At 43.7% G+C, this 12446-nt stretch overlaps 1 protein-coding gene across 2 annotated transcripts; it reads left to right on the top strand.

Moving 5' to 3' along the window:
• The first annotated feature begins 1512 nt into the window (after positions 1-1512).
• LOC142943667 (dnaJ homolog subfamily A member 3, mitochondrial-like) lies at positions 1513-9340 on the top strand. 2 transcript variants are annotated; one of them, XM_076085316.1, is made up of 12 exons: positions 1513-1730; positions 2279-2415; positions 2506-2589; positions 2732-2944; positions 3098-3250; positions 3404-3551; positions 4278-4342; positions 4430-4558; positions 6404-6519; positions 7092-7186; positions 7267-7415; positions 7945-9340. In XM_076085316.1, the coding sequence occupies exons 1-11, from the start codon at positions 1535-1537 to the stop codon at positions 7395-7397; spliced, it is 1467 nt and encodes a 488-aa protein (XP_075941431.1). In that variant the 5' UTR covers positions 1513-1534; the 3' UTR covers positions 7398-7415; positions 7945-9340. The 2 variants fall into 2 exon arrangements, with proteins under 2 accessions (XP_075941431.1, XP_075941430.1); XM_076085315.1 differs by lacking the exon at positions 7945-9340 and having other exon boundaries at positions 7267-7722.
• The last annotated feature ends 3106 nt before the right edge of the window (positions 9341-12446 follow it).

Raw genomic sequence — 12446 nt, 5'->3', positions numbered from 1 at the left:
TTCTCTGGAACACCAGAGGACCAACAAACTAAGTGACCTGAGAAGAGTCACGAAGACAACCAGTGAAACCTGTAAAACAACATAAACCTCCAGGAGGGATTGTAATGATCTGTAAACTCATATCTCATATTCTGCATATATACTTTATCACCTTCATACTAACCCTGTAAAGAAGAAGGGAAGTATTAAATGTGTTATAAAGAAACAAAGGTTGAACATCCTGTAAACTCTTTGATTTTAAAGCATCTGAAAACTATTTGTCCTTCTTTGTAACATCCTCAGACGTGTAAATAGTGTTTTATATTCGTGACAGTCATGTGATTGCCGTCATGTGATTATTATTATTATTATTATTATTGTTATTATTTGTGATAAATCAAACTTAATCCAGGACAACATGTTTCCCTCTGGATGTAATTCATAATGTGCTTTCCTTGTATGTGTTGTAACTTCTAGGTTTTTATAATAGTTCCTCTCTAAGTTATGTCACATAAAGTACGTTTAAAGCAGATATAATATATATATATTCATGTTAACAAAGGATCACAGTTTTATAGCCTCTTTCAGCTCTTTGTTCTGGATTTACAGCCGCTAACGTTACTGTTTAGGTCGCTCTCATCAGCTGGAGAGACCCTCTCATCAGTTACACACACACACACACACACACACACACACACACACACACACACACACACTCAGGCTTCAAGAGAATTAACCACAGAGACATTTAGGAGCAGCCTGGTGGAACCGGACCACTGCCACAGAACCTCAGAACCTCAGAACCTCAGAACCTCAGGGGCAGAGAAAGCCTCCGTCTGGTGACTCTGCACATCAGAGCCTTAATAAAAGCACACAGAGACTCTTTCTCTGCAGAAGCAGCCTCAGCGCTCATATCATCTGTTTTCCTTGATGAGTCCAGTCGCTGCGCTGCAGATGAAGTAAGTCATCGACCGCACCGCTTCGTCACCGGAGCTCCTTTCATCACTCCACACCTGCAGATGAATCCCCTGGTATGAGTTCATCTAAGTCTCTCTGATTAAAACCTGACAAACAAAGGAAGCTGAAGCTCCTCCTTCCTTCACCTCCTTTAATCCTCTGATCTCTGATCTCTGATGCTGCTTCTCCAGGATCACTGTATGTTTCACATTTGATGATGTTGTAGTTTTATGAGGTGGTTGCTTCCTCTTTGACCACGTCATCATCATCATCAATTAGATATGAAATACAGTAAAAAGTACAATATGTACCTCTGAGATATAGTGGAGGAGAGGCAGTAAGTAGCAGAACATGAAAATACTCAGGAAAGTACATTGAATCAGTACTTGAGTCCAGTACTTAGTACATCTAGACTACTTCTTTCCTTCCATCACTGTAAATATGTTGCACAACAAAGTACAATGTCTACAAACTGAAACGTTGTGTAGTGAGAGGTTAAAGTAGTACACTTTAAGTAAAGTACTGCTTCAGTAGCAGATATGCCGCACATGCGCAGACCACCGCTGCTGACGCGCTGACACCGGTAGTGGCGTTAAAGATGGCGTCCCCGGCTGCCCGGCTCGCTACACGCTGGTTGTCGACAGGACATGACCGCAGCGGTCGTTTTCTGAATGTCTCCGCCAGACATGCAGGAGTTTGTTCGGCGACGATATCGCGGACACACCGGGGGGGGTCAGCGGTCGGCCGGAGCTCGTGGACACCCGGAGGTGTCGTGACATTGGGGGGACTGAGAGGTGAGACAGCTAACTGTTAGCATCGTATATATGGTGAGCATAACATCCTGAGAGTTCAACTAGTCACTGTTCGTTGTGGACTCAGTCCGTTTACATGCACAGACACCGTCTTCACAAGGGTTTAGATGTTAGTGTGCAGCTAGCTAAAGGCTAGCATCCTCTGAGGGTAGTTAGCATTGGTTTGACTGTGATGTAACTGCTCTCTGTTAGTGTGTAACAGCGTGATTACACCGGTAACGGCGTGATTACACCGGTAACGGCGTGATTACACCGGTAACGGCGTGATTACATCGGTAACGGTGTGATTACACCGGTAACAGTGTGGTGTAACCAGTGCAGTGACGTCAGTAACAATCCATGTTGTCTCTTATGTGCGTCCCATGAATGCAATGAGTTCGGACCTTGTTATTGATTAACCGCTAGCTTCTTTACGCTTTTCTCGGGGCTGTGCACAGAAACAACGGCTCACATTGCAGATACGTGATGAGAGATGAATGTGCAGTAGGACTCCTGATCACACGGTCCCCTTTGGATCCTTTCCTCTGCAGGCTCCAGATGTCCCCGCGGTATCACCGGCCACTCTTTTCACACCAGCAGCCGGTCGGCCAACAAGCAGGACTTCTATGAAGTGTTGGGCGTCTCCCGCACTGCGGCACAGAAGGACATCAAGAAGGCTTACTACCAGGTCAGAGACCATCGCTGTGTCACACGTACCTTAAGAAGAAGGTTGTCATTCTCTACGCTCATCATTCTTCATGCTCTTTGTCTTTCCCAGTTGGCAAAGAAGTACCACCCGGACACCAACCCAGAAGACCCCGACGCCAAGGAGAAGTTTGCCAAGCTGGCTGAAGCCTATGAGGTACAAAGCCCTAAACGTGGAAGAGTTGGAGCTCATTTAGTCCCTTTATAGCGATCTTAAAGGGCAGTAGAATTGGTCATTTATGATATGCAGTCATTCAAACTCAAACCCAAAATGTCGCTGTGGTTGTTCTTGTGTGAAGGTGCTGAGTGACGAGGTGAAGAGGAAGCAGTATGACACTTACGGAGCGGCAGGCTTCGACCCCGGCCGCGCTGGGTCAGCAGGCCAGCAGCAGTACTACAGGGCAGGGGGGACCAACATAGACCCCGAGGAGCTCTTCAGGAAGATCTTCGGAGAGTTTACTGGAGGAAAGGGCTTCGGAGACATCCACAACATGTTTGAACAACGGCCCGAGGTAAACCACACCTTCACACGTAGGGTCTTTCTATTTATAAACCTTTTTATCTTTGATTCTTAGTCAAACATTCGAGCATTGAATGGAGCAGGTTGTAGTCTGTGTGGATGTCAGCGGTTTGATTGTAAAGCAGTGTACCGTTTCCTCCCACAGTTTGTGATGGAGCTTACGTTTTCAGAGGCAGCAAAGGGCGCGAACAAGGAGCTGAGTGTGAACATTGACGACGCCTGTCAGAGGTGTGATGGGAGGGGCAACGAGCCGGGCACCAAAGTGTCTCACTGTCACTATTGCAACGGCACCGGCATGGTGAGTGTCAGACCAGCAGGTGGCAGCGGAGGAGCTCGAGCTATTTGAAGCTCTTCAGACTCGTTCCATTAGTCTCCTCTCAGGGTTCCTCACTGCTCCACTGTGCCGTCAGTCAGCCACCACTCATCACATTACTGTCTGTGGCCCCTGCAGGAGTCGGTCAACACGGGTCCTTTCATGATGCGCACCGCCTGTCGACGCTGTGGTGGGAAAGGGTCGATCATAAACACGCCGTGCGCTGTGTGCCGAGGTTCAGGACAGACGAAGAAGAGGCAGAAGGTCACTGTACCTGTTCCTTCTGGTAGGTTTGATTCAATAAGTCATTCATCAGTAAACCAACCATTCAAATTGTTGATGGGTATGGAGGCTCCTAAAGTGTGATTTAATTTCATGAATGGATGGTTAGCCTGTTGATTATTTGGAAGAGAGAACCTTAAATTGGTTCTTAAAGTTAAAAGTAACAGTTGATTGGTGTCTTTTCCTCCCAGGCTGCCTTTTGATCCTATTTTCATGCAGTGGAGAATTGCTTCCCGAAAGAAATGCCATCATAGCGATAGTTTTTAAAACGTCCGATTAATTGGCCGATCTGTAAGCCAACAGTGTTGTAAAGTTCAAAAAGTCAAACTGTTTCGAAAAGATCATTTCCAATATTCACAACATGTTTCTAACGAAATATGATGCTAACACTCCGCTCTCCAGCTCGCTGCACACAGAGAGAGGTCGCACCTCTAATAGTACCATGAATTACATTAATATAACAACAACAACCAATCTATTTTATTCCTTTTCTTTTTTTAACCGTAATGACGTCATAAAATATGACGACAGTCAAAGCTTCAATCTCTAAAAACCTCAATAGCAGTTTTGAATGTAAAACATTGACATTTGTACAGCCAGATTATTTAATATTACTCCAGATTATGAGTCTGTGTAAACCTTCTCTGACTGCTGTTGGATCTGGAAAATGTTATATAACGACATACATCTTGGCAAAAGTAATACTTTTTTTTGTGACGTCTCCTCACAGGAGTGGAAAATGGTCAAACAGTTCGCATGTCAGTCGGTAAAAAAGAAATCCTCATTACATTCAGGGTGAGTTTTCTTTCTCCTTTGAAGTTATTGAATTCTGGCGACGTATCGGGAGTCTGAAGTGTTTTTATCTGAAACTTCTCGATGCAGGTTCAGAGAAGTCCGGTGTTCAGGCGCAACGGAGTAGACATCCACTCAGACGTGTTGATCTCTGTAGCTCAGGCCATCCTGGGGGGAACAGCAACGGCACCGGGCCTCTATCAAACCATCAGTATAATGGTGAGTAAGAAGTGCACCATGCTTATCAAACCATCAGTATAATGGTGAGTAAGAAGTGCACCATGGTTATCAAACCATCAGTATAATGGTGAGTAAGAAGTGCACCATGGTTATCAAACCATCAGTATAATGGTGAGTAAGAAGTGCACCATGGTTATCAAACCATCAGTATAATGGTGAGTAAGAAGTGCACCATGGTTATTAAACCATCAGCATAATGGTGAGTAAGAAGTGCACCATGCTTATCAAACCATCAGTATAATGGTGAGTAAGAAGTGCACCATGCTTATCAAACCATCAGTATAATGGTGAGTAAGAAGTGCACCATGCTTATTAAACCATCAGTATAATGGTGAGTAAGAAGTGCACCATGGTTATTAAACCATCAGCATAATGGTGAGTAAGAAGTGCACCATGCTTATCAAACCATCAGTATAATGGTGAGTAAGAAGTGCACCATGCTTATCAAACCATCAGTATAATGGTGAGTAAGAAGTGCACCATGCTTATTAAACCATCAGTATAATGGTGAGTAAGAAGTGCACCATGCTTATTAAACCATCAGTATAATGGTGAGTAAGAAGTGCACCATGCTTATCAAACCATCAGTATAATGGTGAGTAAGAAGTGCACCATGCTTATCAAACCATCAGTATAATGGTGAGTAAGAAGTGCACCATGCTTATCAAACCATCAGTATAATGGTGAGTAAGAAGTGCACCATGCTTATCAAACCATCAGTATAATGGTGAGTAAGAAGTGCACCATGGTTATTAAACCATCAGCATAATGGTGAGTAAGAAGTGCACCATGCTTATCAAACCATCAGTATAATGGTGAGTAAGAAGTGCACCATGCTTATCAAACCATCAGTATAATGGTGAGTAAGAAGTGCACCATGCTTATTAAACCATCAGTATAATGGTGAGTAAGAAGTGCACCATGCTTATCAAACCATCAGTATAATGGTGAGTAAGAAGTGCACCATGGTTATTAAACCATCAGCATAATGGTGAGTAAGAAGTGCACCATGCTTATCAAACCATCAGTATAATGGTGAGTAAGAAGTGCACCATGCTTATTAAACCATCAGTATAATGGTGAGTAAGAAGTGCACCATGCTTATCAAACCATCAGTATAATGGTGAGTAAGAAGTGCACCATGGTTATTAAACCATCAGCATAATGGTGAGTAAGAAGTGCACCATGCTTATCAAACCATCAGTATAATGGTGAGTAAGAAGTGCACCATGCTTATTAAACCATCAGTATAATGGTGAGTAAGAAGTGCACCATGCTTATTAAACCATCAGTATAATGGTGAGTAAGAAGTGCACCATGGTTATTAAACCATCAGCATAATGGTGAGTAAGAAGTGCACCATGCTTATCAAACCATCAGTATAATGGTGAGTAAGAAGTGCACCATGGTTATTAAACCATCAGCATAATGGTGAGTAAGAAGTGCACCATGCTTATTAAACCATCAGTATAATGGTGAGTAAGAATTGCACCATGGTTAGTAAACCATCAGCATAATGGTGTGACGGACCGTAGTGGATCCATACAGATCCCCCTCAGTTTTAACGTTAACCATCACAGTGTAAATAAAGTTGTACTGACTCAGTAGAACATGTGTTTCTAGTCTCTGATCTCTGATCATGTTTCATTGTAAACAACCAATCAGAGGAGAGCTAGTAACGTTAGCAGCACCGCTAACGGCTAACCAACGGAGGTTCACTTCAGTCACATTACAGTGCAGCCACTTCCATGTATTATTTCTGGTTGCATCTACCAGAAGAGCAGATCTCTGCCGTCTGGTTCATAGTGTGTCCGTGTTTTCCAGATTCCTGCTGCCTGCCAGGCTGACCAGGTGATCCGTCTGCAGGGGAAAGGCATCCGGAGGATGAACAGCTACAGCTATGGAGACCACTACGTCCACATCAAGATCAGAGTGCCAAAGTAAGACCTTATCTAATGTCACAGTGGTGATTAATAAGATGGTTCTACATGAGATTTACTTTCAGTTAATGCACTGACAAAATTATTAAAGCAATAACGGAATGACTTTCTAATTTCAAATCAAAAACTGTAATTTATTCCTTTTTAAAAATATGTATGTTAACCCTCTGAAACCCAAAACCTTTAAACAATCGTCAAAGCTGCACCGTTTATCAGAGCCAGAAGCTGTAAAAGACGTCGTCATCGTAAGATTCTTATCTTTCCAACGGTCCTTGAACACATCATGTGCAACGAACGCTTCCGTCAGAAAAAAGCAGCCAAAACGAAGCTTCAATATGTGATATTTCATCAAACATTTTATTCTTCATGTTCTCTTTTAAAATAAAGCGTTCCCTTTAACCAGAGTGTGTAAAAACATTAAAGTGTGAGCTCCTCAGAGAAACTATGAAGTCATGATTGATTCATCTGAGACCAACAGTCATGTGACAACAAACCAGAGACACTTTGACTGACTGTCTGTCCGTCCGTCCGTCTGTCTGTCCGTCTCTCTATCTGTCTCTCTGTCTCGACAGGAAGTTGACCCGTCGTCAGCGCTCTCTGTTGCTAAGTTATGCTGAAGACGAGACAGACGTCCAGGGGTCTGTGAACGGCGTGGAGCCGTCTTCAGGTCAGCGGTCAGTCCACCGTTGCAGTAACGAGACTCACAGCAGTATTTAAACTGATGCAGTGTGTGTTTGTGTCCAGCAGAGGGCAGCACCACCTCAGGTCCTGGTCCCACCAAGTCCACCAGCTCACAGGAGGAAGAGCAGCAGAAGAAGAAGGAGGAGGAGGAAGAGGAGGGAAGCTTCTTTTCTAAGCTGAAGAAGATGTTCAGCTGACGCTCTGGAACGCTGCAGGTGTGATCTTCAGACAGGCTCACATCACATCAACGCTTCTCTTCTGAGAAAGGAAGTGAACGAGGAGAGATCCAGACGAGGACGTCGCAGAGAAACACGACGTGTTCACATCCAGCAGGAGACAAAGACGTGAACTCAGAGTTCAGGTTCCAGTGCTGAGATGTTGAGATGTCTGTGTTGAGACGTGCACATTAGCTTCTGTGCTATTCTGATGCTTAAATGATGTTGTGCACTTTCTCCTTACTTCCATGTTACCTCTGTATAGATTAGTGTTTTCTAATTTCTGTAAAATAAATTATCAAAGAAATTCATGTTTTCTTTCTTCTTAGTGATGATGTCATCATAACTGTTGTTGTGCACTACAGACGTGTTCATGTTCTACTTCTAGTCATCGTGGTTCTGTTTCTATGGAGGAGCAGGGCTTTTATTCTGAAGAGGAAATCAAGACTATGAAATGTGGAAACATACAAATAGTGTTGGACTCCTGATGCTCTTAGTCACTAACTTGAACTTTGATTCTTCTCTTTAGGTAGAAAACCTCTCACACAGACCGGAGCTGAGAAACAAGATGGCGGCACAGAGGAGTGTGACCTGTGGAGCCACACAGTCTGTCGAGAAGACATTTAGATGTTTGTGAACATCTGGTCCTATGAGGACGCTAAACATCTCAGCTGAACCCTCTGAACCCCAGAACACGCCGGCGGGATGGAAAAGCATGTTTTTCTATAAACGATCGCCCAAAACGACACCGTTTATCACTGACGGTCCTTGAACACATCATGTGAGACGAATGCTTCTGTCACAAAAATAAACTGAAACGAAGCTTAGAATTGTCAATCGTCAAAAACATTTTATTCTACATGTTCTCATTATAAATGTCTCCTCTAATAAAGAGTTCACTTTAACCAGAATGTGTTAAACATTACATTGTGAAACTATGACGTCATGATTGATTCATCTGAGACCAACGGTCATGTGACTACAAGGAGGAGGAACTCTGACTGAACTACAGGAAGTGAACACAGAGAGGAGAGGAGAGAGGCTGGAAACATGGGATTAGTTCAATATATAAAACATGTGGAGACTCCATTTTATTTTTCCAACACTTGGAACAATGTTGGATTTATAGATTCAATTTTTTGCCAATATTTGTAAAATGAATTATCAAAGAAATTGAACTTGTTTTCTTTCTTCTTAGTGATGATGTCATCATAACTTGTGCACTACAGAAGTGTTCATGTTCTAGTCCTCATGGTTCTGTAGAGCAGCAGGACTTTATGTTACAGAGAGAACAATGTGACGGAGCAGAAACAGCTCAGTGGTTCACAGGGTTAAAGGAACAACTGACGTGTCTCCTCGTCTCCTAGCTCCTAGTGAGAGACCAGGACGAAGGAAACAAAGTCACTCACTGGATGTTAAAACTTCCAGTTCTGTGAAATGCATTCAGAGAACATTCTGATATTATGGCAAGAAATGTGACAATAACGCTTTAATAAAGTGCAGAAGCAGATTGTTTTCTTTGAAACTAAACTTTAATATTTATATTGTAGCACTGGAAGTCGTCAGTAGGTGGCGCTGTGAGCCTGTTTGTCTCTGTTCATGCTGTCATAAAACCATACTTTATAAAAAACGTTCTTACGTGTACAATAGAAATAATTCCTCTTGTGGATACAAACATCTGTTTACACTCACGTACTGAAAACCAGCTGTTTTATTTGTACGTGCTTCTCATTCCTCAGTCTGTGCGTCCTCGATTCCTTTCCTCGACTGCTCTCCTTGCGTCTAAGTCCCTCCCACCTGAGACGCTAGTGAAGGAGAGAGGAGTCGAGGCGACGGACGTTTAAAGAAATGAGATACTGAATCAGCTGTTCGTTGTTTCATCAAATGAGAATAAAAATGTTCAACTTTTTCTTTGATACAACAAACTCTCTCCTGTCTCCTCTCCTCACTTCTCTTCTCTCTCCTGTCTTCTGTTTCATGTCTCCTCTCCTCACTTCTCTCCTCTCTCCTGTCTTCTGTTTCATGTCTCCTCTCTCCTCTCCTCACTTCTCTCTCCTCTCTCCTCTCCTCCAGATGCATTTTAGGAAGTGAAACGTCCTTCAGCGCTTCCTTACAGACAGGACGGAGGAGACGAGGAGACACTGAATAGAGAAATGAGGAGCAGCCTTTAAACAGGAAGCTTTAAAACAGTTTGTTAATAATCTCTGAAGAGACAGAAAGACATCTATATCTACAACAGTCTCATTATTATATCAACGTTCCTGAAGGAGACGTGTTAACACTAGAAGTTCTTCTATAAACAATAAAGACACTTCTCCACTGCTATGGAGCCCATTGGATGATGTCACTTCCTGTTTGGTGGTTTGGACACATGGCCAGCAGGTAACATGGAGCTCAGGAGACAACCAACATCTACAATGTGAGAAGAGTCTGTTTGTAATGTGTTGATGATTGAAGTGAACGTGTGTTTAGTGTGTTGACTATGCTAACTTAGCATAGTAGCTTAGCCTCAGGCCTTTAGCTTCATACGGTGTGCTAGCTGCTCTCAGGTGTTTAGTAGTTTATAAGAACGAGTCCTTTATGCTGCTTGATTCAGAGCTCCTGTTCTGAACTCTCCACGTCTCTTAGATTCATTAATATACGTATTATTTACACATTTAAATAAGATTTGGATCCATATGGTAGAACATCAGCTGAAGATTACATTTAGTGTCAAGTTGCTTTGGTCATAAGTCAAAGTTAAAGCGCTGAGAACATTCTGATGGAAGTATATCATCCATGTCTCATAGGTTGATAACATTTGATTAACAAATACATTTTGTTCTCCAAACATTAAGACACCGAGACCTTGAGGAACACCACAGAAGAAGTCGTGCAGTCATTTGGAATCAAAACCTTTTGACTTTTAGAGATTCCTGTCGTGTGAACGGCTCAGAAAGCTTCTCAGAGTCCGTGAACCTGGTTCAGCCGAACATGTTCTATGTGACAACCCTATATACCCTTTGTCTAATTGAAGACATGCTTCCTCTGAGGGTACAGATGAACCCAAACACAACGATTGTCAACAAGCTAAAAAGAAGTTCCTCTGACGCTCGAAGGCTTTCACTCGACAGCTCGCTATTCAAACTCACATCTACACGTTCTGTTGAATTGGGAACAGACGGACAACAAAGACCTTTACAACATTAAGTGACAGCCAGACTTTACCAAAGTCAATAAAAGCCAATTAAATGTTGGACGGCACCGCGGACTGAAAGGCATTATTTGACCCTGTGTGGTCATGAAGGTGAACCCATGTAGACCCTCGGCTATACAAACTGATAAAGAGCTCCCGTCTGACAATCACGCGTGACTGACAGCTGGTTGCTGGGAGTAACTGGGAAAAGTCAGTCGGCATCATGGGGAGTGAATGAAGTACAAACATCTTCTCACAGCGCTGAGAGGCCAACAGCCGAGAGGCTAATAGCTAAGTGGCTAACAGCTGAGTGTGGTGGTGCTCTTGTGTTACTGTCGCCGGCTTGATGGATGAATTATATTTTTGAGCTCAAGAATGGCGTCTCAAGAGCATGTTCAAGTAGCCTGTTTGTGACAGGAAGCATTAGAGAGGTGGAACATGTGGACGTCTCACAGCTGGTGACAGGGTGAGATTTAGAGGTCCATGCCTGGAAGCAAACCCGTCCTCAGCCTGGTTTACCAGGATTACTCAGCCCGTCCACTGGGAACAGGGCTTTGTTTTATGTGGAGAGCGCTAAGCCTGGGATTTGTCTACGTTCCCACCGGCTTCGCTGGGTCCTTAAGGAGCACACTTGAGGTTACAGACGGGGGGCCCTGAAGCTCCTCGTCCCTGGAAGGAAGTGAGACCTGCGGATCACCCACAAACCAGAATCTCTGCACACGGCACTCTTTTAATCTGGATGAACAGACCACATACAGTACATCAGGGTTTTACTGGAGTTCATGGCCGTCCTGCTGGAGACACTCGTATTTACCAAACTGGATGTTGACCTCATTGTTGGCTAATGATATATGTTTTGTCATACTGAATCTATCCGTATGAGCGGCATCACTCCATAGGGGCACAATACCTCCATAAGGGCGCCATTTAAAGATGTGTTCGGTTGCAGCTGAGCATCTCTAGTTCAATCCCTGCAGCCGTTGGATTCTGTATTATCGTCCAACTCCAAGCCCTGTTATGTGATGGCTATTCTTATCTGTTAAGCTGTACACTATGCATGGTTGTCAGTTATTACTATTAGTTGTTCTCTTGTCTTTTGTATGCTTTGGTCTGCTACAGGTGGTTGTGTTCTCCGTTCTAATGACATTGTACCTTCACAGGCCGGCTGCAGAACAACATGCCTGGTGCCGGCGGGCATCACTGTAAAACTTGACGACACTTCGGCACGATGGATCCTTGCTCGGTTGGATCTCAAAGCATTTAAGGTCCGTCCTCTACCTCCTTATTGGTTGTACTTGTGATTTGTCCAGATAAAAGTGTCGGCTCCTACATTCTTTAGAAGGTTTAGGATCTGGCTTATTAAACTAGTCATCTGAGCGCTTTGAGAATGCACAGAAAGAAAAGAAAGGCAAGAGTGAGTAATCCAAATCAGATGAGCCAGTGATTCATTCTGCAACCACAGCCTCCAAACTCACTTTCCTTTTGGACCAACGGATATTGGCATCCAGGGACTGGAGGCCATGATCACAGGGGATTCGTGTGCACCAAGCAGTGGGCCAACTGAGAGATATTTCATCACTGATCCAGTAACCATCATTCAGCTGAGTGTGTGTGTGTGTGTGTGTTTAAGGCTAAAGGGTAACATTGGTTCCAGCCTGTTTCCCATTTCCCCTCAATCAGAAGAAACTCAGGTCCAATTTCACCCTCCCCTTCCCTCTACCCACATCCTCAGCTAATTAGGCTTCCAGATCACTGCCACATGCATGTGGGCCGGTAGTGTGTGTTTGTGTGTGTGTGTGCGTGTGTGCGTGCGTGCATGCGTGTCTGTGTATTTACGTCCCTCAAGGGGTCAAGGA

Source organism: Anarhichas minor, unplaced genomic scaffold, assembly GCF_050575085.1.
Source record: "Anarhichas minor isolate MPS153535 unplaced genomic scaffold, ASM5057508v1 ptg000149l, whole genome shotgun sequence".
Taxonomy (NCBI): domain Eukaryota; kingdom Metazoa; phylum Chordata; class Actinopteri; order Perciformes; family Anarhichadidae; genus Anarhichas; species Anarhichas minor.
Note: the sequence above shows the minus strand (reverse complement) of the source record. Positions and strands in the feature narration are given on the sequence as shown.